This window comes from Phascolarctos cinereus, unplaced genomic scaffold, assembly GCF_003287225.1.
Source record: "Phascolarctos cinereus isolate Bilbo 61053 unplaced genomic scaffold, phaCin_HiC Scaffold_4;HRSCAF=312, whole genome shotgun sequence".
In the NCBI taxonomy this organism is placed as follows: domain Eukaryota; kingdom Metazoa; phylum Chordata; class Mammalia; order Diprotodontia; family Phascolarctidae; genus Phascolarctos; species Phascolarctos cinereus.
Window position 1 is genome coordinate 239,265,282 of NW_027555847.1, and position 24,415 is coordinate 239,289,696.

At 38.4% G+C, this 24,415-nt stretch overlaps 1 protein-coding gene across 4 annotated transcripts in view; it reads right to left on the reverse strand.

Moving 5' to 3' along the window:
- Positions 1-8,198: 8,198 nt before the first annotated feature.
- LOC110223841 (zinc finger protein 474-like) overlaps positions 8,199-24,415 on the reverse strand; it is an 82,787-nt gene continuing 66,570 nt past the window's right edge. For 3 of the 4 annotated variants that reach the window (XM_021009532.2, XM_078152969.1, XM_078152970.1), the window contains 2 exons: positions 20,082-20,262; positions 9,450-17,341 (listed from right to left, as the gene is read on the reverse strand). In XM_021009532.2, the coding sequence (XP_020865191.1) occupies positions 17,190-17,341; positions 20,082-20,262 (333 nt within the window). In that variant the 3' untranslated portion in view covers positions 9,450-17,189. The other variant, XM_021009533.2, reaches the window with a different exon arrangement.

The following is a 24,415-nucleotide window of genomic DNA, read 5'->3' on the forward strand; positions in this document are numbered from 1 at the left end:
ATTTCCTGTCCACCATCCAGGTTGTCTTGGGCTGGAAATTTGTTTCACTCTGTCTTTTTGTGGGTTCTGCTGCTCTAGACTTTGTTTAGAGTCATTTTTACTAGTATTTGGAGGGGTTAGGGGTAGAGCTCAAGTCAGACCTCATTTTCCACTGGCATGGCTTTCAAGAATGCAGAGACACCTTTATACTACAATGAGGCAGCAGAGTAAGATATCTATCTATCCATCCATCCATCCATCCATCTGTATTTATAAAGTGCCTATTGTGTACCAGGTGTTGTGCTAAATATACAAATCTTAGAGACACTGTTAAAGGAAAAGAACCAGGCCTAGCATTGAACAAGAAGAGACAGGGAGCAGGATGAATTACCTTTTGGAAAAAAAGATATGTTCTTTTAGAGCCCCTGGACTTCTCCATGACCCAAAGGTACATCTTTTGAATACAACTATTCTTGTAATGATGTTGTATGGCTACAAATTGAGGAACACTAAAGTCTCTGAAAAATTGAACTTGAGGATTTCTAAAGAACAATGAAAAGGAGCATGTGGACATGGAGTTGGTGAAATGCATTATAAGTAAGAAATTGGACTGGTGAAGTAGCTTAAAGCAGGGAGGTCAAAGGCAGGCAGGCATCTGGCCAGATTAAAATATAATTGGGAAATATTTAACAAAATAAATAAAAATACAATAGAACATAGATAATGTTAAGATATGGTTTTCAATGTTTACCAGCTGGGATCTTTATGCAAAAGTTTTTGTTGTTGTCCCATCCTTTTTCAGTCATGTCAGACATTTTATGACCTTATTTGGGGTTTTCTTGGCAAAGACACTAGACTAGTTTACCATTTCCTTTTCTAGCACATTTACAGATGAAGCAAACAGGGTTAAATGATTTGCCCAAGGTCACACAGCTAGTAAGTGTCTAAAGTTAGATTTTAATTCAGGAAGATGAGTCTTCCTGACTACAGGCCTGGTACTTCATCCACTATGCCACCTAGCTGTCCATGTAAAGTTTAGTGGCCCCATAGCATCACATCATCCCAATCTGGATGCAGATATTGGATTATATCATTAGATTATAAGCTCCTTGAAGGCAGAGATTGTCTTTCTTCTTTTTGTATTTGTATCCACAGTGTTTAGCACAGTGCGTGGCATATAGCAGGTGCTCAATAAATTTGTATTGATTGCTTAATTGGTTGAGATATGGAAGACCACAACATCTTCCTCCAATTTGCTCTAAAATTTCTTTTGTACACATAAGTCCTGAACATAGGCTTTCTCTGTGCTTATCTCTAGTACATATGCTAGGTTACCAAGTTATTATTGATTTTGGGATGATGCATCCACTACCAAGTTTAGGAATTGAAATGGGTAGGAGAAACTGATCAAATCTTCTCGTTTTAAAACTTCTCATACTTACAGAGAAAGCCCTTATTCCAGTTGCCTCAGTGAGTGACCCTAATTCAAACCATCAGAGGTGAATCTCTGGAAGGACAACCATGGATGAGATGATATACATCAGTGAAGAGACTATAATGATGAGATCATGATTCCTTGGAGTATTGGAATAATTATATCTTGATCCCAAATGTTTATGTGTTGAAAATGAGATTTGATCCAAATGTATTATAATTTGAATGACCAATGTAATCTAGAATAGTTAAAAGTGAGATTTTTTCTGAAATAATAAAAATAGTACTCTATAATTACTTTGCTTTGCGTAAGTAACATTGTTGAGTTCATTAGTACCTGAAGCACATTAAAGATGTACTTTCCAGTACTATGAAGGAATTAATGAAGGGTTTAATCATTCAATTTCATACACTAATCTTGACTTTGATTACCTTTACCTTTAATTTTATTTTTAATTAGTTTTCTTTTGGTGCACAAAAACAAGGAAATGAAACCTACTATATGATGACAAGTTGCGTGAAAGTTCCCGAAACCTATAATCAGACTGGGTGTGTTTTGTGGCTTCACTTCTGTTGCAAGGAAATTAATATTATTCCTCTCACAATATTATAAATCATTTAAGCAACTGAGCATTTAATAAGTGCTTAGTACATGTCAAGCACTATGTCAAATTCTTCAGTTTCCCTTACACATGATCATTTTGAAATGACAGAAAAGAAAACAAATTTTACTCCACTAGGTGGGCAAGTAAGATTGTTATAACTTAAGCAAAACACCTGCTTTTGTTTGAGTGGCTTATCCTTTTGCTCTGCTATTGCAGGGGTGGGGAACCTGCAGCCTTGAGTCCATGTGTGACTCTCTAGGTCCTCAAATATGGCCCTTTGACTGAGGCCATAGGTTCCCTGCCGCTGCCCTATAATATCTGTGTAATCATCTCAAGTCTCCAATTAAATTTGCCAGAACTGGACAAAATGCATACTTGTTGCTGTGCCAGAATGATCATAATATATCTCAAATGTATTTGACAATTTATTTTTAAATACTCTATTTTTGTCTCATTAAACTAAAAGTTGAAAATAAACATATTTTCCTCTCCGTTCAATCTTTGGGCTAGAAAAAAAAACAATCTCATAATTTAATGTATATTTCATCCTATATTCTGCTTGCAAAGTAAATAAGACTTGTGAAAATATTAAAAGTAAAGCCAGGTGGAACATTGGATTGAGAACTTGACCCGGAGTCAGGAAGACCTGAGTTTAAATCTGGACTCTAATCATCGTGAACCTTAGTTTCCTCAACTATGAAATGGATGACGAAAGTGCTTACCTGCCAAGGTGGTTGTGCAGATCAAATTAGATATTTGAAAAGCACTTGACACAGTGCCTGGCGCATAGTAGGTACTACGTAAATGTTAGCTATTATTATATTTTTCATTTAAGTTTAGAATCACAGTATCATAGAATATTAGAATTGGAAAAGATGACCTATTTCAATTTCCTCATTTTCCAGATTAAGAATTTGAAGGCCCCAAAATGTTAAGTGACTTTCCTGATCTTGATATTCTTTCTTTCTGACAATGGATATCAATTTGCGTAATGGCTCTAAAAGTTAATGCTAGTAATTCCATAGTCTAAATGTTGGCATAAGAAATAGTATGTTGTCATGGACAGAGGATCAATCTTGCAGTCAGGATGACTTAGATTTAAGTCCTAATTTTGGAACACACTAACCGAGTAACCACAGGCAAATTCCAAATCCTTGGTGGCCCCAGGAAATCCTTTAGTGGTCTCAGTTGAGAATGACATGTTGACTAGTGAAGGTGATTTCTATACTAATAATATCACAAGGTTCAGACACTCCCTCTACAAAGTTGGCATATGGAATGCTTTTCTTTCATTTCTGAAATGCTACAGAAACAAATTATTACTAGGATGTACCTATACACACAAAATGCATCAGTTTGTTAGTATCTAAAAATAATATGATAAATTTGAATTTATTTAAACAACCTTTTCAGGCATCTATAATTAGCCAAATAACTAGTATTACTACAAAATGTGTTTTGTGGAGTCTTTTCTCTGTCTCTGTCTCTCTGTCTCTCTCTCCATCTATCACTTCCCACTGACAATTCCCTTTACTTCTCCTCTCATAAGACCTTATCTAATTACAATTACTATAGTCAGTCAAAACTAAAATGTATGTCTGAGAATGTATGATTTATTTTTTACATGGAGTCTACTCCAAGGTGAAGGGCTGACTTCATCACTAGTCTTTCATAGTCATAATTGGCTGCTAGCATCACTTTTAACTACACCCTAGTCTTTCTTTTTCCATCTCCTCTTCTTCTTCTCTATTAAGATAAAGTCAAAATCTTAAGATTTAGGCTAATTGTCCTAATTGCTCACATCAGCAAATGCTCCGTGACCTCCTTTAGTTTAATAACACAATTAGCTAGGCCTACCTAATCGTTGTGCTCAGAACATGCTTCTTTTCTCATTCTAATCCCATTACCTGGAATGCCTTCTCAATTCTCCATAAATTTAAACTTTGTCATCTAACCTTTGAAACCTTGCTAACCACTTCACTATTTTATACATATTTTTATTTAATCAGTCTTAGGCTATTCTCTTTCCCTTATGTTATTTTGTAAATTTTGGCAACAGAATAGGGTTAGGAACAACTCATAAATTTTAGTAGCCACAGAAATTCCTGGTGTCTCAAAGGCTATTTGTATGGAACTTACCTCAATGATGGAGATTGATTACTCAATGTTCTAAGACTTCGAGTAGGGAAAAGCTGTTGAGAGCTTGAGAAAAGAGAGATCATGGTCCATCTTATAGAGAGGAGTATGGCTCCAGATTCTAATCTTAAAGTCTTCTCCACATCTAAAGTCCTGTGACTCTATAATTAGCCTGTGTAGAAATGTTCTCTCATACCTATGAAATCCTATAACATTTATTTTCTGTCATATTCCTTTGACGCTTGTCCTGTAATGTTGCTACCTTTGCATGAGTCTCCCTAATCTGGTCATAAGCTTTGTACCTCCCATGACACTGAACATTTTAAGAGTAGACACTCAGTAAGTACTTGTTAATCGATTGGATAAGTTACTTCCAACGAGTACTTCCAAGGGTAGAAGTAGTCCCCTGAGTTTTCTAGCAGCAATGGTAGAGAATCCACAGTTGTCTGTGGTCCAAATGGAGGGAAAAATAAAATATGAGAATTATGAGAAAATGCATAGGCTAAACTCAATTGAATTCAGCAAACAATAATCATTAAGCACAACACAAGCTTTGTTCTAGGCAGCACGCCAAATAATAGGAGATACGAAGACAAAGAGTTAAAAATAGTCAAACATTCTATTTAAACTATCACAACATGTTACAATATGTACACATAACCATGGAGAGTGTTGCAATGGACAATAAATAGGACTAGTTGGTGACCTCTGCCCAGTCTGGAAAGGGGAAGGAACAGAACCCTCCCAGGCAATGTGTATCTCTGCCTAGAAGCAGCTCAACGTCATAGTGAGTGGAGCGTTGCACGTGGAGTCAGGAGGACTTGAATTCACATCTGATCTCAGGCACTTACAAGCTGTGTGACTCTGGTCAAGCCCTTTTTGTTAGTCTCAGTTCCCAACTGTGAAAAGCAGATCAAGAGCATCTACCTTCCAAGGTTGTTATGTCAAGAGAGATTTGTAAAGTACTTAACGCAGTGCCTGACAAAGAGTAAACCCTTAATAAATTCTTATTCCCTTCCTCTTTTAAATATGGCCTTATCTCTAGTCATTGCCCTTTCATCTCTTCAAGCTCCCCTCTCCCCATCCCCTTTCTAGGGGGACTCTTCTCTGCATGGGGGTTTGGAGAGGAATTCAGTCTTGATCTTAGGGGGCTGCACACTATCCTCTATTACAGAGCCATACATGCCTTCCAGCACAATAGGCTACCTTAAATCCGGAGGCAGAAAAAAGAAAGTCCCAGGTTCCCAAGGTTCTACCTCTTTGGAATGTTATGGAATTATTCATATAAAGTGAGTGATTGTTCAACCCCCCCCCCCGGGTGATATCTAGGCCACCAAGATTCAAAAGGAGAGTTCTAGCTATGGAAAACATTTGGAAGAAAGCCATCATTTATCTACAGAAAGTAGACTGAAAATACTTTGACCATAAAAATAGCTTAAAAAGGTACAGGATGATCTGTGTTTAAATCTCTGTCTGAAAGGAGGGAGGGGCAAAAGTTAGAGAAACTGCAATGAGAAAGACAACCTTCCCTCAGCCGTTTGATTTTATGGTGAGGTTGGGAAAATCCACTACTGAGTATATCTTTTGCTATGGTTGCTGCCATCCAGGCTGTCTGCAGTGAATGATGATATAAGCCACTCTGTGGAGCCTAGGAGCCTTCACCCCCATTCAAGCTGCCTCTCCCACAGTATGTCTGTCTCTGACACTCTATTCTCATTGACACCTGCACCTGCTGGATAAGGAAAATTAAAGAAAAAAATGCCTGAACTCTGAAAAAGATGCTTAGCATCTTTATTTTAGCTCCCAATGGGATTTCATAATCTCTTAACTGTTCAGTCCCCAAATCTGAAGATATTCCTTCCAACTTTTTGGTTCGTAATGGGTGTAGGGGATGAAGGTGGAAGGGGTGGAGAATAATTTGACCCCAAGTATAATTGTGGTTGTCCAATCATTTCAGTTGTGTCCAACTCTTCATGACCCCATTTGAGGTTTTCTTGGCAAAGATATTGGAGTGGTTTGCCATTTCCTTCTCCAGGTGTTGTTACATTCATATTGACATAATACAAGATAAATTGAGAGGCAAGGTGACACTAACAACTGGGAGAATAAGAGAAGGATTCATTGAAAAAGTGGCACCCATACTGAGCTATGTGAAGTGTACATAAGCAAGAGAAGTATTCTAGCTGTCATTTAAGGCAGCTAAGATAGATAGGGACTGGGATTGTGATTTATTAGTATAGAGAAATGCAGGAAGAAGAAGTCTGCCTTATCAAGGCAGGTTGACACCTTTCTGCAACTTTTAAAGAGTTGTCCAAGGGGGCAGGTAGATGGCGCAGAGGATAGAGCACTGGCCCTGAACACAGGAGGACCTGAGTTCAAATCTGGCTCAGACCAAACACTTGACACATACTAGCTGTGTGACCCTGCGCGAGTCACTTAACCCCAACAGCCTAAAAAAAAAAAGTCATCTGAGGGCTTAAAGGACTTTCCCAGAGTCACACACCAGTATATGCCAAAGGCAGTACTGGAATCCAGGTCAGTCTGGCTTTGAGGCCAGCTATTTCTCCACATTACCTCACAAGACAAAGGGCCTCCACAAATCCTTTGTTACCTTGGTGTATGAGTTTCCAGGTAGTTTCTTTCCTAGTAGTGTATAAAACTATGAAAGAGTGTCCCTAATTGGGGGGGGGAATGAGAAAGAAGGAGGGTTTGGAGATGAGGTGCTGAGAGTGATTCCATTGCTTACTTTTTGACTGTCATTTACTTGGTATTCCATTCTAAGTAAATACTTTGTTACTCAATTTTTGGTTCTCTGTGGGTAGAGAACATACTAGATGAAGACATAATTTGAACATTACACTGAGTACAAATGACAACATGATCCTGGAGTTGAATGAGATTCCTGTTACAATAGGAGTAGAAAATGAATGAAAGGGGGTAGAAATGGAAGTTAGTATAGGAGATTTTTATCAGAAAGGAGAATTTCAGAGTTCAGAATCATGGAGGTTAGACAGTTATGAGTTATAAGATCTAATGTATGACTATCCCCATGAGTGTCTTAGGTAGAGTGACAATACAAACCATGGAAATAACAGGGAGCCTTAAGTGTGATAAGATATCAATATGCATATTGAAATCTTATATAGGGGGTAGAGGGGAGCAAAGAAAAAATTGTGAACCAAGTGCTGAATTCTTTAAGAAAGGAGAGTGACCAAGAGGCTATTGAGTCACATCAAGAAGGATCTGAACCAGATGATATATTCAAATGGAGTGAATTTTAAAAGCAAGACAGACTGCTGAGTGGTAATAGCAAAGAAAAGGTGTGGGTATAGTAGTAGGGAACATGGAGTATGTTAGGAGTACGCAACTCTGAATCATATGTAATAGTTGAGAGGAGATGCAGATTTGTTAGTCATAACACAGGGCAATCTTCAGTTTGTTGGGGCCTCAACCCCTCAAAAGCCTATGATAGTGGAGGGTGGCCTTGGTTCAGGTGTTTCCTCATCAAAATAATCTTATAGTTTTGTATTTTTTTGTTTGTTTCATGTATATTAGTATTGTCTTCCCAACTAGAACATAAGCTTCTTGAGGGAAGGAGAGTCTTCCTTGTCCCCTCACAATGCTTAACGTCATGTGGTACAAATAGTATCAAAGATGTTTGAAATTTGACTGGCCATGAGGAGTAAAGGGGAACAATATGTCCTTCGCTGGCTTTCTTAAAGTAGCCAGCAATGGTAGTGGAACTAAGCAACAGTTTTATCTACCACAGAAGCACCGAAGTTAGGCCCAGAAGGGCTAGAGTCCTGGACTACTTACTCTCTGTACCATAATCACTCATTGTGATATGGGGACTAAGTTCAGTTATGAAGAAATGTGGCCTCTAATTAGGAAGATTAGGCTCTTCCTTCTTACTCATTGGTTGATAACAAACCCCAATCTCAGGGACACAGTAAACAATTTTATTCATGGCTTAGGTTAAGGCTCAAAGAGGAATAATAAAAGTACTTAATGTATAGACATTAATCCAGTATGGAAATGTAGTTTATTTCTGTAAAAGAGTAATATACAGTGTGCATTAACAGAATGATTTAAACAGAATCCAGTATAACTTATTTTCTGGGAGGCTGGTTGCTAAACCTCTTTGGAATATAAAATAGTTTGAAAGGCTGCTAAATGGCCATTTTTTCTTTTTTTCTTTTCAAATTCTTATTCTTTTTTGCAAATAGTATTTTATTTTTTCTAACTATGTGTAAAGATAGTTTTTGACATTCATTTTTATAAGATTTTGAGCTCCAAATTTTTCTCCCTCTCTCTCTCCCTACTGCCTCCACTCCCCAAGACAGCAAGCATTCTGATATAGGTTATACATGTGCAATCATTTTGTGAAAGAATAAACAGAACAAAAGGGAAAAGCCACAAAAAACCCAACCAAAATAAGTGAAAAAATATGCTTTGATCTGCATTCAGACTTCATAGTTCTTTTTCCGGGTGAGGATAGCATTTTCTGAGATGAGTCTTTTGGAATTATCATGGATCATTGTATTGCTGAGAAGAGCTAAGTCAATCATAGCTGATCATCACACAGTGTTACTATCACTGTGTACAATGTTCTCCTGGTTCTGCTCACTTCACTTAGCATCAATTCATGTTATGTCTTTCCAGGTTTTTCTGAAATACACCTGTTCATCATTTCTTATAGCACAATAGTATTCCATTACATTCATATTCCACAACTTGTTCAGTCATTCCCCAATAGATGGACATTCCTTCAATTTCCATTTCTTTGCCACCACAAAAGAGCTGCTATAGATATTTTTGCACATGTAAATTCTTTTCACTTTTTATGATGTCATTGGGATATAAACCTAGTGGTAGTATTGCTGGATCAAAGGGTATGCACAGTTTTATAGCCTTTTGGGAATAGTTCCAAATTGCTTTCCAGAATGGTTGGATCAGTTCACAACTCCACCAGCAATGCATTAGTGTTCCAATTTTCTTACATCTTCTCCAACATCTATCATTTTCCTTTTCTGTCATGTTAACCAATCTGATAGGTGTGAGGTGGTACCTCAGAGTTATTTTAATTTGCACTAAGTGACCATTTTAAATTTTATTCTAGCTGGCAAAAAAGAGCCAGACTTGGACCTTCTCCTAGTGGTGGAACTTCTTCTTTGTAATCAACCACTCTGGTGGACACTACTGCTACCACCATGCTACTCACAGACCCTCAGACGAGCTTATAAGGTCAATTACAAGCATGGGTCCATCCATCTTGGAATATTCATTCACCTAAAATAAGCAAAAAACAATCACAAAGAAAGGCAAAGGCCACCTAATGTCTGGGTAAGTCCTTCACATTAGCTGCTACATTAATGGCTTCTCCATGAAAACATGATAGGGAATGACTATATCTTCCAGCCCCTCAGTGGAGTCACATCTTCCCCCATAGAGAATGGTAGCCAAGAGGGCACCAGCCAGAAACTGTTCCTTTTTTTTTTTTAAGATGCCCCCTTACTGTTGTCACAGTTTGAGGACAGGATGAGCTAGGAATCATTCAGGGTCTCTTACATCATATTGAAATGCCAAGTACTTTTAGCAATGGGTCCTCACATGCTTGGAAACAATCTCCTTTTAATTTTCCACATGGCTGTTGGAACTAAGTCGGGAATATCTGACCACACTCTAAGGAATGGTCTCTATCAGCCAATTCACCCATGTTACATATTAGTCATCATAAATTCACAGGATGTAAGATCTGGAAGGAATCTTAGAGACCTAGTTCCACTCCTCCATTGTAAAGATGTGAAATAGATTAAGCGATTTTTCAGAGTTGAGATGGGTAAGTCAGAGGTTGAAATGGTGCTAATATCCTGAGATTAAATGTAGGTGAAGTAGGCTGAAGTTAATATATTTGAGAACACACTGGACAGATATCTTCCCACATATGCCAGTCACAGGGCCTGAAATCCTAAATTAGAGTTTAAATTTCTTTGGATTAAGACATTTTGCTTTCAGTATTCCTCTGTTAAAAATTAAAATAACCCTCAGAAATAACACATTAAATCATAAAGACCTTATAATGAATTTATATATTTCTCAATGGAATAGCTAATTATAGAACTCTGTGAGAATTGGGCATAGAACAGGGAAAAAAGAGTGTAAGATTTAGAGCCTGTACACTGTCTGGCCATAACAGTCCTGGGCAGGATGATGCAGTGCAAGGCTTTGGAGAGTCAGATGAGGGCATAATGACGCTGAAACCCTGTGGACCAAGCTCCTTAGTAGGGAAGAGGATACCAAAAAGAAAGATAGGCTGATGCTAAAGAAACTTCAGATTTTGTCATTTTAGTGGGAATTATTTTTACCCAACCATTAGTTTTAACCAATGAGTATTTATCACTGTGTGCATTGTCCTCTGATCTCTTTTATATACCTGGATCTGACTTTCAAATCACCTTCACAAAAGAGTTTTGAGCTTTATACAGTACATTTTTATGGGTGTAAGGGCAAAGTGTCTCAAAATAGTGGAATCTATGACTTATTTGTAGATTATTTAAACAATGAAGCCATCTAACATTTCAGATTAAACAATTACATCCTTTCAGCAGCTCCCTAAAAGGAATGTGACCAAGGACTCACAGTCTTAACAGAACAAGGTTTGGAAGAAGGAGGGGATCATTTGTGCCAAAAGAAAATCACCGAGTTGTCTAATTGCATTTATCCATTTTATTTTTGAAAAAAAAAATAGAAGCATATGACAGATTCAGTATTGCATGGTTTGAAAATATTTTTAAATAATGCTTTTCTGCAGAAAGTTAAGAGTCCACCTCCAAAGCTTGTCTGTTCTGCACAGTGTATACATGTTCAAGATCACAGTTCTTTTATGGTTGACTGAATTAAAGAAATATTTAGTGTCTTGGTGCCCTTTGGTACATCCTAGTATAGCAGATAAAGCCCTGGATATGGAGTTAGAGCATCTGGGTCTGAGTCCCAGTTCTGTTATAATATTTACCAGCTTTGTGACCTTAGTGAAATTGTTTTGGTTCTCTGAATCTAATTTATAAAAATGAGGGTGTTCAGCCAGGTGGTCTTGAAGTATCTTTCCTGCTCCAAAGTCCTGGAGATTTTGTAACCCAATCTGCCTGAAGTGGTGGCTGTATTCCACCCCCTCCCCTAGAACTTAATACTGACTGAGATTTCCTCATGTGGTTCACCTGCTATATGCGTTTGAAAACCATTTTTATAAAAAGGTAAAGGGTTTATACAGTCAGTGGTTCTAACTGACACAGACTCTATTCAACCACACACTATTTTTAATAACTATATCTGTGAGCTGGCTCGTCTAGCACATTTTGCTGGGGAAATATGCCTGTTGTGGCTCGTTCGCACATCTTTTAGCACGTCTTCGGTTTGCTCATGCTCATGTTCACTTGAATTTAATAATTCCATAAATAACATTGTTGTTGTTGTTTTGTGAATGATACTATCAGAAAATCTGATGGAAGTCCAAGGACCCCCTGTCTCTCTTCCTTCTTTGTGTACATGAAATGGGCATTTGTTAGGACCTAGGAACAGATCCCAACTCTATTGCTTACTGCCTCTGACTCTGGGCAATTCAATCCCTGGCCTTCAGTTTCCTCATCTGTAAAAAAGAAAAAAAATGATGGGATTGTGCAAGACAATTTCTAAAGGTCTTGTCTGGCTTTAAACCCCAGACACCTATGAGTTATTCAAATTAATCTTTCCTTTCTGGGTTCCCCTATTGACTCTCTACACTTTCTCTACTGTGCCACAAAAGACTCCTCACTTTTGAAGTTCACTTCACCCCTGGAATTCTCACCCTGGAACTACTCTGTACCTCAGTGCCCTTCCTTCCATCCTTCCTTCCCTCCTTCCTTCCTTCCTTCCTTCCTTCCTTCCTTCCTTCCTTCCTTCCTTCCTTCCTTCCTTCTTTCCTTCTTTCCTTCCAGTGCTGCTTCTTCCTAGAACTTCCATTTTAAGGAAAATGTCCTGGCAAAGTCTTCATTCCTTTCCAGATTCCACTTCCAATTCTCCAGACTTTCTTTACCATGCCCCAACATGAGTACTTTCTTCTCTCTCTCTCTACCCCATGACCATCTTTTCAGCTCCTGCTTTTAGAAAAAAAATACATTTTCTTCTCCCATTATAATGTAAAATCCTTGAGGGCAAGAACTTTCTTTCTGCTTGTATTTGTCTTCCCATTCCTTAGCATAGTGCCTGTCAAACTACAAGGGCTTAAAAGTTTGTAAACTTGTTAACTTGAATTTCAGTGGGATTTTAAAATGGGAGCTTAATATGGGGTCCATTCTAGGGTACACATTCTTGTACATAAAATAATAGAATCTGGAAGGTCAGAGACGATTTTATGGATGATCCTGAGGCCCAAAGAATGCCCTGCCCAAGATCCTAGCAGAGGATTTTGAATTGAAAGGGATCTTAAATGACTTGACAAAATTAGTTGTAGAGTCAGGACTAGAACTCAGGTCTCCTAACACTAGTCTGAAGTTTTCCTTGGTGATATAGCTTCATTTCCCTCTCACCACCTCCCCAGATAGCTCCTTTCCTTAAGTAATTGTCAACAATTAAAACATCATGTGGTAGGATGAAAATTGAATTGGGTGGAAAGCAACCTGTTTCTAGTTCCGTATCTGTATTACTTACTATTTGACATTGGGCAAGTATTATCACTTCTCTGGGCCTCAATATCCTCATCTGCAAAATGAATTGGTTCTCTCTCTTAGCTCTAAAATGCTACAAATCTATGAGCATACCAGTGGATTTTGTTTTTTCCAAATGCAGGAAAACATTTTTCAATTCTCTCCACAGTAGTAACAGGGAATGTGCTGTGCCAGCAGAAACAGGTAAAGCCATTTATGTGGTCTGGGCAATGAGTCTTTGAGATAAGGGGAAGGAAATAGTTGCCAAGGGAAAGAATACACCCTTAAGAACAGGTGAAAGAAAAAGTTAAGATCCTCTCCTTTCCCTTGCCTCCTGTCTGGCCAAAGCAGGGAAAAATAAAGCACGGTGAATAAAGGGCATGAAATGGTTCCACACCAGAATGAGTGAAGCTTAGAGACCCCAAGGTCTGATTTCATTCCCAGAACCCCTAGGGCTCTTTCTTCCTTCTTCTGTCCCAGAAAGCTAGGAGTGTGCTAGGAGTAGCCAGATCAACACCTTCTCTCAAGAGGAGAGGGTCTCAGGGCTGAGATATTCCTGAGAATATATTCCTGAGATAGGAACAGCCTCCTACCCTCCAATCTCCCACCCCTACCTTGTCACTTCTAAAAGCTCTGAGGCTTTGTATTTGCACTGACTCGTTCCCATTCAGCTCCCTCCAGCCCATAGCCACCTTATATCCATTTGCAAGTCTGAGGTTCCTGTGGTTTCTACTAAGTTGCCAGATGAGCTCACATGACCTATTTCTAACAGAAATGCATGTAAAATCAGAGGGTGAATTGTCTCTTCCTAAGCAGAAAGAAATCTTCTCTCCCTTAGCACTAAGAACCTTATACAGTACTGACTACGTTCAATCCCCATTATTCCCTATCTGTGCACACTCTGTCCTGCGTTGATAATGATGTTAATGACAACTGAAGATAATATTATCAGAGAAATCCTGGCATATGTCCCAACTCAACAACTACACACACTAGGGAGGGAAAGTAAAGTTTGCTCAGCACAAGTTAATAAGGAAAACAGGGTCATGGCAGGGCACAGTGGCTAGAGTGAGGGGTGGGTTCAAGTGCCACCTCTGACACGTTAACCATGAAATCATGGACAAATCCTTTAACCTCTCAGTGCCCCAGGTGACTCTACAGCTGTTTCCACAACAGGAATCCCCTGAAGCAGATGAAATCACAGGCCTGGACTAGCAAGGACAATAATGATAATATGCTCAGTGCCAATAACAGCTTAGCTCATTCCCAAAGTCCCGAGTACTTTAACCTCTGGTTTGTATCATCTATAGGAAGTAATCTTCAAAACTGTTACTTTGCTTCTCTCAGAAGATCTGATTTGAATTCCTAACTCCTACAGGTACCATCCACTATGTGAGAAGTTCTTTTATTCAGATGAGACTCCTCTCTTTTCTTTTCTCTCTCTTCCTTTCTCTCTCTCTCTCTCTCTCTCTCTCTCTCTCTCTCTCTCTCTCTCTCTCTCTCCCCCTTCCTCCCTCATCTTTGTCTCCATCTCTCTCTCTTTCATCACCCTTTTCTCTACCTCCTTCTCCCTTTTCTTTTTTCTCTCCCTCTTTCTCTTTTCCTCTCTCACCTCCTTTCCCTTCCCCTTCTCAATTAATTGGGGGAGGTGCAGGCAAACTGTTTCCTCTTAGTAAAATGGTGTTGTATTGTTTTTATACCCTGCCAACAATTGTACATTGATGTCATTACAATTGGTTGCTTGGTTCCAGATTTCAATACATAATATATTTTGAGACTCCCTTCCTTAAAACCACTGGAAAGGCAGAAATTTCAGGATGGGCTGTGGATTTAATTCAGCCAGGCTGAAGGTTCTCCTTCTGTAAAGATTCACATAAAACTCACCCTTTCAGCTATTTCAAGGACTCTCACACTTTAGAATCGAGAATTGTGTTTGAATAGCTGTTGGGAGTAAAGTGTCTTAGATTCTTTCCATTATACCAAGTGCAATAAAAGGACTGAGCCAGAGCAGATGTTTTTTGTTGCTGCTTTTGGCTTCTTTGCCCTAGTAGGAAGCAGCATAAACCTTTGAAATACCAACAAATACTCTAGTCCTATGTACATTCACTTCATTCTAAGTGGATCTTTGAAAATGACCAGCAACACATATACAGTCAATTCATTAGTGGTATAAGCAATCTTCAACATTATCTAATCCTTTCCTCTCATTTTACAAGTGAGGAATCAGATCTAGAGAGGTCTTCACCTCTTGTCCAAGATCACAACTAATTAGTGGCAGATTCAGGGACCACACACTCACAGAGCTAGAAGAGAACTTACATGCTATCTAGGCTAACATTTTCATTTTACAGATGAGGAAACTGAGGCCCAGAATTAAGTGATATGTTCAAGGTCACACAAGTATTAAATGGCAGAGTCAGGATTTGAAGATTAGAATCCCTATTTGATATAATTACTCAATATTATATATGGACTTTTAACATTTGTCATAGGCTTTAACTATTCCATTTGTCAAATTCTACTGATGCTGTGCTTTAGGCACACAAGTGATTAACATAAATCAAAGCTACTTACTACTCCTCCCTCTCCCCATAAAATACAAATGAAGGCATTATTTACAACCAATTTTGTGACCTTACAAAGACATCATGTTGTTAGGTCCCAGACTGCCAGTAGAGTTCCATAATGCCCCTCCCCCCCAAAAAAAGGTAAGAATCCAGAGGTAAGGTATAGCAGGAATATGGCCTGGACCTGTGATTTCCATACTATAGGGAACTCTGAGGTTCAGGAACTCCCTCTGTCAGTGCAGGTTAGTAGGGTCTCTGCAACTTACAGACTTACAGAGTTGCCTAGAATACTGAGAGATGAATTGATTTGTCCAGAGTTAGATACTTCTGCCTAGGTGTCAGAGGCAAGTATTGACCCCCAGGTCTCTCTGTCTAGATCTCTAACCATTTTTTCTGAAAGGGATGTCTCTTGCTAGGGTATAGTAAGAAATAAAAAATAGTTACTTTGTCCTGCTTCTTGTTAGTGAATCTAGCTGGAATGTTTGGCCTCATTCTCCTGGCTTGCTTCATCATAGAAGGAAGAAATGTGGATGAAATTGACAGGACAGCTCAAGCTGTCTCTACTCTGGAATTGTATATACTATGGAAGATCGCAAATGTAGGGTCTGCTGGATGTCAGTTGATCTAGTGTGACCCTGGAAGGGATACATACAATGAACAAAGGCACAGAGCAAAAAGCCTGAAGCTGGATGGAAGTGGAGCTGCCTAGGGGAGCAGGGTTTCCTGTGCTAGGCTCCTGGCAGGACCTGGACCCTTCCCAAGTTAACTCTGCCTCTATGTGTCTGTGTATGTATATGTGTGTGAGTGTGCTATGCATGACTCCAGGAGTTATGATGGTTTCACAATTTGCAGTCTGTGTAAGAACCACAGGAGGGGAGGCATATGGCTTCCTGGAAGGGCCATTGGAGCTCAATAATGAAATACCTATGAACCATAATGAGGGAGTTGGGAGCTCTGACCAGGTTGATTTCTGTTAGAATGAAGGGCGTAATCTCCACCCTTTTCTGCCACAAGAGTATTGGATAATCTCCTAAACCTTGAGGGAGGTACTTATTCTATGATTTCTTTGTGACTTTCCTTGGTGGAAGAGGCCATAAGTGTTCTCCCCAGCTGACTATTGGACAGGGGCTGAGTGAAAATTGGACACAATATTTCAAATTTTCAACCCCATCTGAATACCTCTTCTGTTCAATTAACATTTGTTTTTTGGACCCCAAAAGGGGAAAGTAGCAGAATAATTCAGGAGAACAGAGAGGTTAGGAAGGGAAGGGGATCCAAGTTTCATTGGGACTGAGAAATAGCCTCTAGGAGCACTGGAACCCCACCATTGCCCACATAGTTCTTTTCAGCTGCATAATGACTTTCACTCATGAGGTAAAGTCTTGTTCATGAAAAAGTCAATGAAGGAAATGACACGTATCGATTCCCATGTTTCCAGTGGTAGCTAAGGCCAGTATTATGCTGAATAACAACACCTTTGTAATGTTAAATGACAAAGTGGGGAAATGTATCCCCAACCATGCCCGTGCCAGGAATTATCACTGAAGTCTACCCAATCAATGAAGAGCAAAAAAGAGAGTATTCATGGTAGCTTGGTTAAAAACATTAGTGAATGGGGACTATGCCTTGATGGGCTTCAGCCATGCTTCTGTATGTACCACTCCCAATTCCCTCTTATTTTATCAGCCTCTGAAACTATTATCCCACTTTATCTCTCATTTACTTCCCCTTCCCACCATCATCTTCAAATGGGATTAAATTCTGTAGCACTTTGGTTGTGAGAGAAGGCTTTACTTGGCTGTTTTAGGTTTACAGGACCGCTGGTGGACGACTAGTCTGTCTGGCAGGAAGGTACGCCCACAGTTATCACATGGAACCAACTGGTTCTGGGCACTTGTCCAGGCAGCTTCATTTATAGCATCTAGATCATAGTAGCCTTTGGCTGAAAAGTCAAAAAGGGGAGGAGGGGGAGAAAACAGGATCAGTTTTCATTCTGGAGAATCATATTCAACTCTTTATGGAAAATATTTTCAGGAAATACCTGTTGACTGAGCCTTTTTAACCAAATCATATTGCTTTTACAAAATGTCCCAAAGGCTAAATAAAGCTAACTATGGACCAGGGCACTTACTTAGCTGCCTTAAAGAAAGGGGGAAACCCTGTGGTAAGCATTCTTGGTTTTAATTATTAACATCTCTTTTTTAAAAAACATGATCATCATGCAAATATTACTTTTTGTACTGCTTTCAGGAGATACTTAATAAATTCTTATGAGCTTACCAAAGGAAAGGAGCATACCCTTGAGATTACTCCCCTGTCATATTACTTCAGAGCATTTTGAAGAAACCAGCATTTCTAGCTAAGAGTGAGTTTAAGCTGGTTTTCATCCTAAAACCTTAGCTCCTTTTACTTTGAAAGTAATGTGGCAGCATTCCAAGCAGAACAGTTAAGCTACTAAATAGAAGATTTGCTTAAATGTGCATCCACACATAGTACCTAGATCATATAACCTTCACTGGTGCAACATAAAAAAATACACATAGCTTATTTTAGAGAAACAGTATGTGATTCCGTGTCAGCAAAAGGACCTTAAAAAGAAGAGCTTAAATACAATATGACTGACTACCTTGGAACTGTAAGCAAATGGCCCACTTTTAAATAAATTTTTAATGTGGAATTTTATGTACATTATATATGATACAAAGCTTCTGTCTCAGAGCATATATCTCTTCATTAAGGTTTCAGATCATTTAAAAATGATTCATATCTAATAGTTCATGTGAACACAACAAGCTTTAGATCTCTTAATATCTTTGTTTCCAATGAGGAGGTAAGGTTCAGCACAACAGTTTTTCTCTCATGGCTGAAGCAAGCATCTCATTCTGTGAAGAAAATGAATGTGTTTTTTGAGTACCTTGAAAAGCCTCTTTTGAAAAATGGGTTAACTTTCTCTTTACCCAAATCGGTTTTAATCCAAACACAAAACATCCTGTAAGTGGCATAATCATTTTTGTTCAGTGATACTATGTGGAAGCATCACCGAAATGGGTTTACATAACTTTGGAAAAGGCTTTGCATAGACCTAACAGATTGGGACCATGTGTCTGGTTGCAGCTGTGTGAGGGGACTACGTCACCTTTAAGACTGAAGTCTTAAGTGGTGGGAATTCATAGCAAGCAGGTTCTTTGATTAAGAAGAAGGAATGTCAGTAGTGATAGAAATGGGTCAGCACAGATTGAGAGGGAAACTTAAGAGAAATGAAGTTACAATGACCTTCCTGTCTAACCAGCATGCAGATGATTTCACAGTGATACAGCCTGGGTTTTAGAGTAAATTATTTCCATCCCAACTCCTAGAAACATGAAAGTTTTGTTCATGCAGAGAATGGGATGTAGAGTGCTGAGCAGAGAGGAAGAAACAAATTTAGGAAAAGAAGACTGCTAAGTGTGTTGGTGGTCAGCAGTCTAAATAGGCTCCATGTGTACACAAATGCTGTCATCTTGTGTTCTTTTTACCTCCTTTTATGCACACACCTGGGCAGCTAGGTGGTGCAGTGGATAGAGCACTGGGCTTGGAATCAGAAAGTCTCATCTTGAGTTCAAATCTGGCCTCAGACGCTTATTAGATGTGTGACCCTGGCCAAATCACTTAACCATGTTTGCCTCAGTTCCTTATCTGTAAAATGAGCTGGAGAAGGAAATGGCAAACCACTCCAATATCTTTGCCAAGAAAATCCCAAATAGTGTCATAACGAGTCAGACAAGACTGAAAAGACTCAGCAAAAGCAATAAAATACACATGTACACACACATACATATGCACACTCACACACACACACACATATATATTACACATATGTATACACACATATACATATTTCTGAAGAGTGTATGTACATATGTTTGTCCTCTAGGAAGAGACTATGCATAATTCTTGCCTGGCAATGTCTACAATTCTATCAGCTCCACAGGGGACTACAAAACTCTCCGCACCATTCCTGGAAGGAGTTTGAAGAACTAGTCCATCCCCTGCATCAAACTAAGAACCAGACAGAGTGATCTCGTTAGGGAAGTGCCATGAGACAATTTCTGTGCTTGTGCTAGGGGAATGTGCTCTTAACCACGTTAGATAAACATGAGGCTCTCTGCGAGCACTAAGGCATATCTCCATTCTTGAAGACATTGCCTTATGGTACCATAATAAAAATACTACCTTCTATTTGTATAATACTTCAAGGTTTATAAAGTACTTTTTCATAATAATCATATAAGAGGCATAGTATAAGTTTTATTTTCTCCATTTTTCAGATGAGGAAATAGGTTTAGAGGGGCTGCGCAGCTAGGTATGAGCCAAAGGTATTTTACATTTCAGGTGCCACTTTTAAATGCTAGGTAAGATGATCTTAAGTAAGGTCATGTAAACCAGGTGATATAGATCCCATTCCTCACTTTAGCCTTGAGCAGAAAATGTCTGTTCTTTTTGAAGACAAGCTTTCTTGAAATTGCACTTTGACGGGTTTTTTTTCCCATTTAATGGTGGCCAAGATTAAAAATGTAGTTGATTTTAGAATTATGAACAAATAAGAGACAAGTATGAATAAAGAGTATTCTCACATTTTAGGAAAGATCGAAAGAACTCTTTTTTTCTATATAACTCCACTCTTGTCTTCCCCAGTAGCTTACCTCCAATGGGTCTGACTTCTGGTTTTTTTGGCTCTGGTCTCCGTAACTCTTTAGGCAACAAATTGTTTTCATTATGCCATTTTTTCAGACACTGTGGCTCATGGATGCTGATAGACTTAGTTCCATATTCACGACCACAAATGTAGCAAATAATTGTTGGTGGTCGTCTTTTCACTGAGGGCTGCAAGAATAGAAAACTTGTTATCATGCAATTCAGGTTTGAAATACATTTACCAGGTTTAATTTTTGTTTTTATGTTTTGCCTTACTGTGGCCAAGCAGATTGTGTAGCACTTTTCTTTAAGTTATGCTACCCTAAGTTCTGTGATCTATTTGGATTTCTCGGAGAAGACATTCAGACTGTGAGATTTCAATTCATTGTAAAGTAAAGGACTAAAAACACTGCTCCAAAAGGGTTTAGAGGGTGTTTTTTTTCATGTCACTGACCAATTTAGTTTGAAGTACCCTGGTTTTGACAAGAACCTTATTTGCTTGAAAAACTGAATAGTTGTGACAACATTCAATCAAATGCACTTGAGCAAAGAATTGTGAAATGCAGGACAAAAATTCCACAGTGTGAAAGGGAATGATTGTGATTGCACAATTTAAAAAAATATGTATTTTTTCCCAATTACTTGTAAAGACAATTTTTGACATTCAGTTTTTTTAAAAAATTGAGTTCCAAATTTTCTCTTTATCTTTCTCACCTCCCCCTAGCCTAAGATGGTAAGTAATTTGATAGAGGTAATAAATAAATTAAATAAATAAAAATATACAATAAACATAGCTAATAGCACATTTTTAAAACTAAGTCAACATATTGCCTACAAGGATCTTTACATACAGATTAGTGACCTCCATTTCAATTTGAGATTGACACTACTGCTGTACAAGGTTTGGATCCGTAGTTAAGTAGCTGTTTGTAACCTCTACTCACCTAAGCAGAATCACTACAGGCTTTTGACTTCTTGGCGTGCCCCATGTCAAAACAGGCCAAGTCAAATGGAGAGTAAAGTTAATAGTCACATAATGCAGGCAAAAAAATTATTTGAGGGAAAAAATCCCTGCTTAATTATGCTGATACATAGGCCAAATTGGAAAACTGATCCAGTCTCCACTTTCCTTTCCCTCTGCAGTCACATCATAGATCGTCCAAAAGATGAATTTGAAGAAATTTTTAAAAATCCAGTGATAAAAAAAAAATGTGAAAACAACAGTGGGTAAAAGGAAAAGAATTGTAAACTAAAGTGATTAGGAACCAAAAAAAAAAGACCACTAAAAGTTTTTCTTCTTAAAAAAATTTTTTTGTAACAATAATGTTACAATTTTTACATGTTAATTTGTTTGCAAGATTATTGAGATACAGATAGAGCAGTTAGACATAAAGAGGCAACTTTCTTTTTGGAGAATAATTATTTTTATTAAATTTCTTTATTAAAAAGAATGAACCAAAGCTAGTATTTAATTCAACATGCAAAGAAATAAATAATGTGTTCATAAATAATGACATTCATGCCATATTGCCAAAGATTTCTTTGTTAGGAAAAGTTAAAAGGAGAATAAGCAGACACAGAGCCTAGAAAATTTATACAGAAAAATAAAAGCGGATGTGAAAGAAAATTAATACCATAAAAGGCTAATGTGGTCTATGTTATATTTTCCAAGGCTAGATTCATGCATTATATTAGTTGAACTGCTGCTGAACTTGGAACCTGTTCCATATTTTTGAGTTCCGAACATCCTAACTCCTAAGTCATGCTCTAGGGAACTATATGCAATTCAGTCCCAACTGCTGTAGAGAACATAACCCATCCAGTCTGGACTAAGATAAGAGCACATTGTATTTCTCATCAATTTCATGACTGTCAGTCAGAAGCTCAGCCATTTTCAACTTGGGGCTATTGTGACTTTGCCAGCTGCCAAGGTTTTAGTCCCCAGCCTCTCCCTCCAGTACTTTCAAAAGCACATGGGCGTGTATGAACAGGGAACACAGCAAAAGTGGGAGGGATTGTAACTCTAGCCAGAAGCCACATCAAGCCTTTTTCTCCTAATGTGCAGTCTCTTGATTCTTTGGAATATACCATTACAGACAGGGCCAAGGGAAATGAAAGTTTGGGGTGTGGGGGAAGTTGATAAGAGCAGGGAAATTAGATCTTTACTGTGCTTTGGTCATAGCTTGCCAAGGCATAGAAAGTGCAATCCAAAGAAGGCAGAGGGAAAGTCTCTAAATTTAGCTAATGCAAAGTTACTGCAGAGCAAAGGATTAGATTGAAAGTGTCAAAATTTCAAATTATATTTGAGAAGTTCTATGAAGCTTTCATGACAGGGGTGAGGATGCCTGAAAATATCATTATTCCAGAATCAGCAAAAGCTTGATTTTCTGGGTCACAGGTATGAATCTAACAGATGAAATATGATACCCTTACACACAGAAACCTATTATTTCTGCTCACAGGTTTTTTCTTTTGTCTGTCAACTACTGGGCATGTCCTGGTTAGCCAAAATATGAAAAGAGGGACCTGAAAACTCTAGGGAGAGCATGTGTGTGTGTGTGTGTGTGTGTGTGTGTGTGTGTGTGTATGTGTATATATATATATATATACATATATATATATATATATACTCACATATCTACATATATGTGTATATGTATGTACATATATACGTCTATAAACTTGGGCCCACTTGTTCTTCATATGTTTTTAATTATTTCACTAGCCACTGCTGCTAATTATCATTTATATTATTTAAACAACGTTTTTCTTGCTGTTAATTGTCCTGCTTTATACTGCTAAGAAATGCTAGAATTCATTCTCTTAGGTAAGATTTGTGCAATGTAAAATAAAGGAGATATTCAGCAATTTTCTGGTGAATATAGTGGATGGTAAATCTATTTGTGCTGAATTACCCAATTTGGCTGTCTATGCTACCCCAAAAACCCCACTAATTGTCAACTCCCCTCACTGAGTTATATAAACTCAGCCACAATGGGTTGTATAAACAATGTAGCAATACTAATAATGACTGATATTTTTGCAAAACACTGGAACATATCATTTGAACTACAAAACAACACTGGGAAACAGGTGCCTTTATTGTCTTAATTTGTATACAGATGAGGCAACTAAAGTTGAAAAAACATTAAATGATCTGTTAACAGTCACATTGCTAATGTCTCAGGTCTTCCTGACCCCAAGTCTAGCACTCTATCCACTTTACCACATTGTCTGCTAGTAATTACTATGGAAACAGGCCATTACCTAAACACTAAACACAGTTCAATGGTGGGGCCCTAGGAAACACCACTCTTATTTTACCAACAAGCCTCAGGACTTGCTTTGATGACATTTCTTAAGGATGTTTTGTGCCACCACTTTCCCTTGGCTTCCTGGGTTCCCTACCACCCAAGAGATGGTACTTTTATTCACTCCAAGTCATTGTTCCCTGAAAATAGTATGTAACCCTTCTATAGGAGTTTTTAATTTTACCATATACTACAAAGAATTATATGCTTGCTGGTGGGAGATGTATTTAACAAATTAAAGGGAAAATTTTTAGAACATAATAAGAGCTTATAAAACTCGTACCTCTAAGAGAATCAGGGAAACAATCTGCATCACATTTTTGTCTCAAATGTGTGTTTGTACTTGTGCATATCACTTCTGAGCCTAGCTATTAAATGGTGAGCCAGGATTATGAACAATCAAGTCCCATAATGGAATTGGCCTTACCAGCACTGAAAAATGCTTGTCCCAAACATAATTTCCTTGGGTGGGACACATGTGGGGAATAGATGACAGCAGTATACTCAAGCAGATGCAGCATGAGGAGTAAGTGAGGCAACCACAACACAGAGGGAACGGGGAAAGCACATCTTCAGACAATGAACTACAGCTGTGGCCTACTGCAAAGGACCAATGGGAGACCAAGCAGTCTTGGATATAGCTCCCAATCATGCTGTGATGTAAGGGTTGCTTCAGGATGATTTTGAGGCTAGGAAGAGATTAACAAAGAGTAAGAGAATGGTAAGCAGAATCTGTAGCCAAGGACCCAAGAAAGCTCCTTCATGTGCAGATATTCAGTGAATCATGGATCAGCCTTCTCAGACACACCCACACAGTCAAGTAGAAGTCACTCTTAGTAAACAGTTTAACTTTCAAAACTTCCAAATATGAAAGATGCTAATGTCATTTGCACATGTATTCTACATTAGCCATTCATGGTCAGTCCTATGCATAGGAAAGTAGGTTTCTCATCTATTGTGATTTGAGGGTTATTACAAGAATCTATCTGCCCTGAAATACCATACTAGTCTGATTACAGTTTGTACTTCCT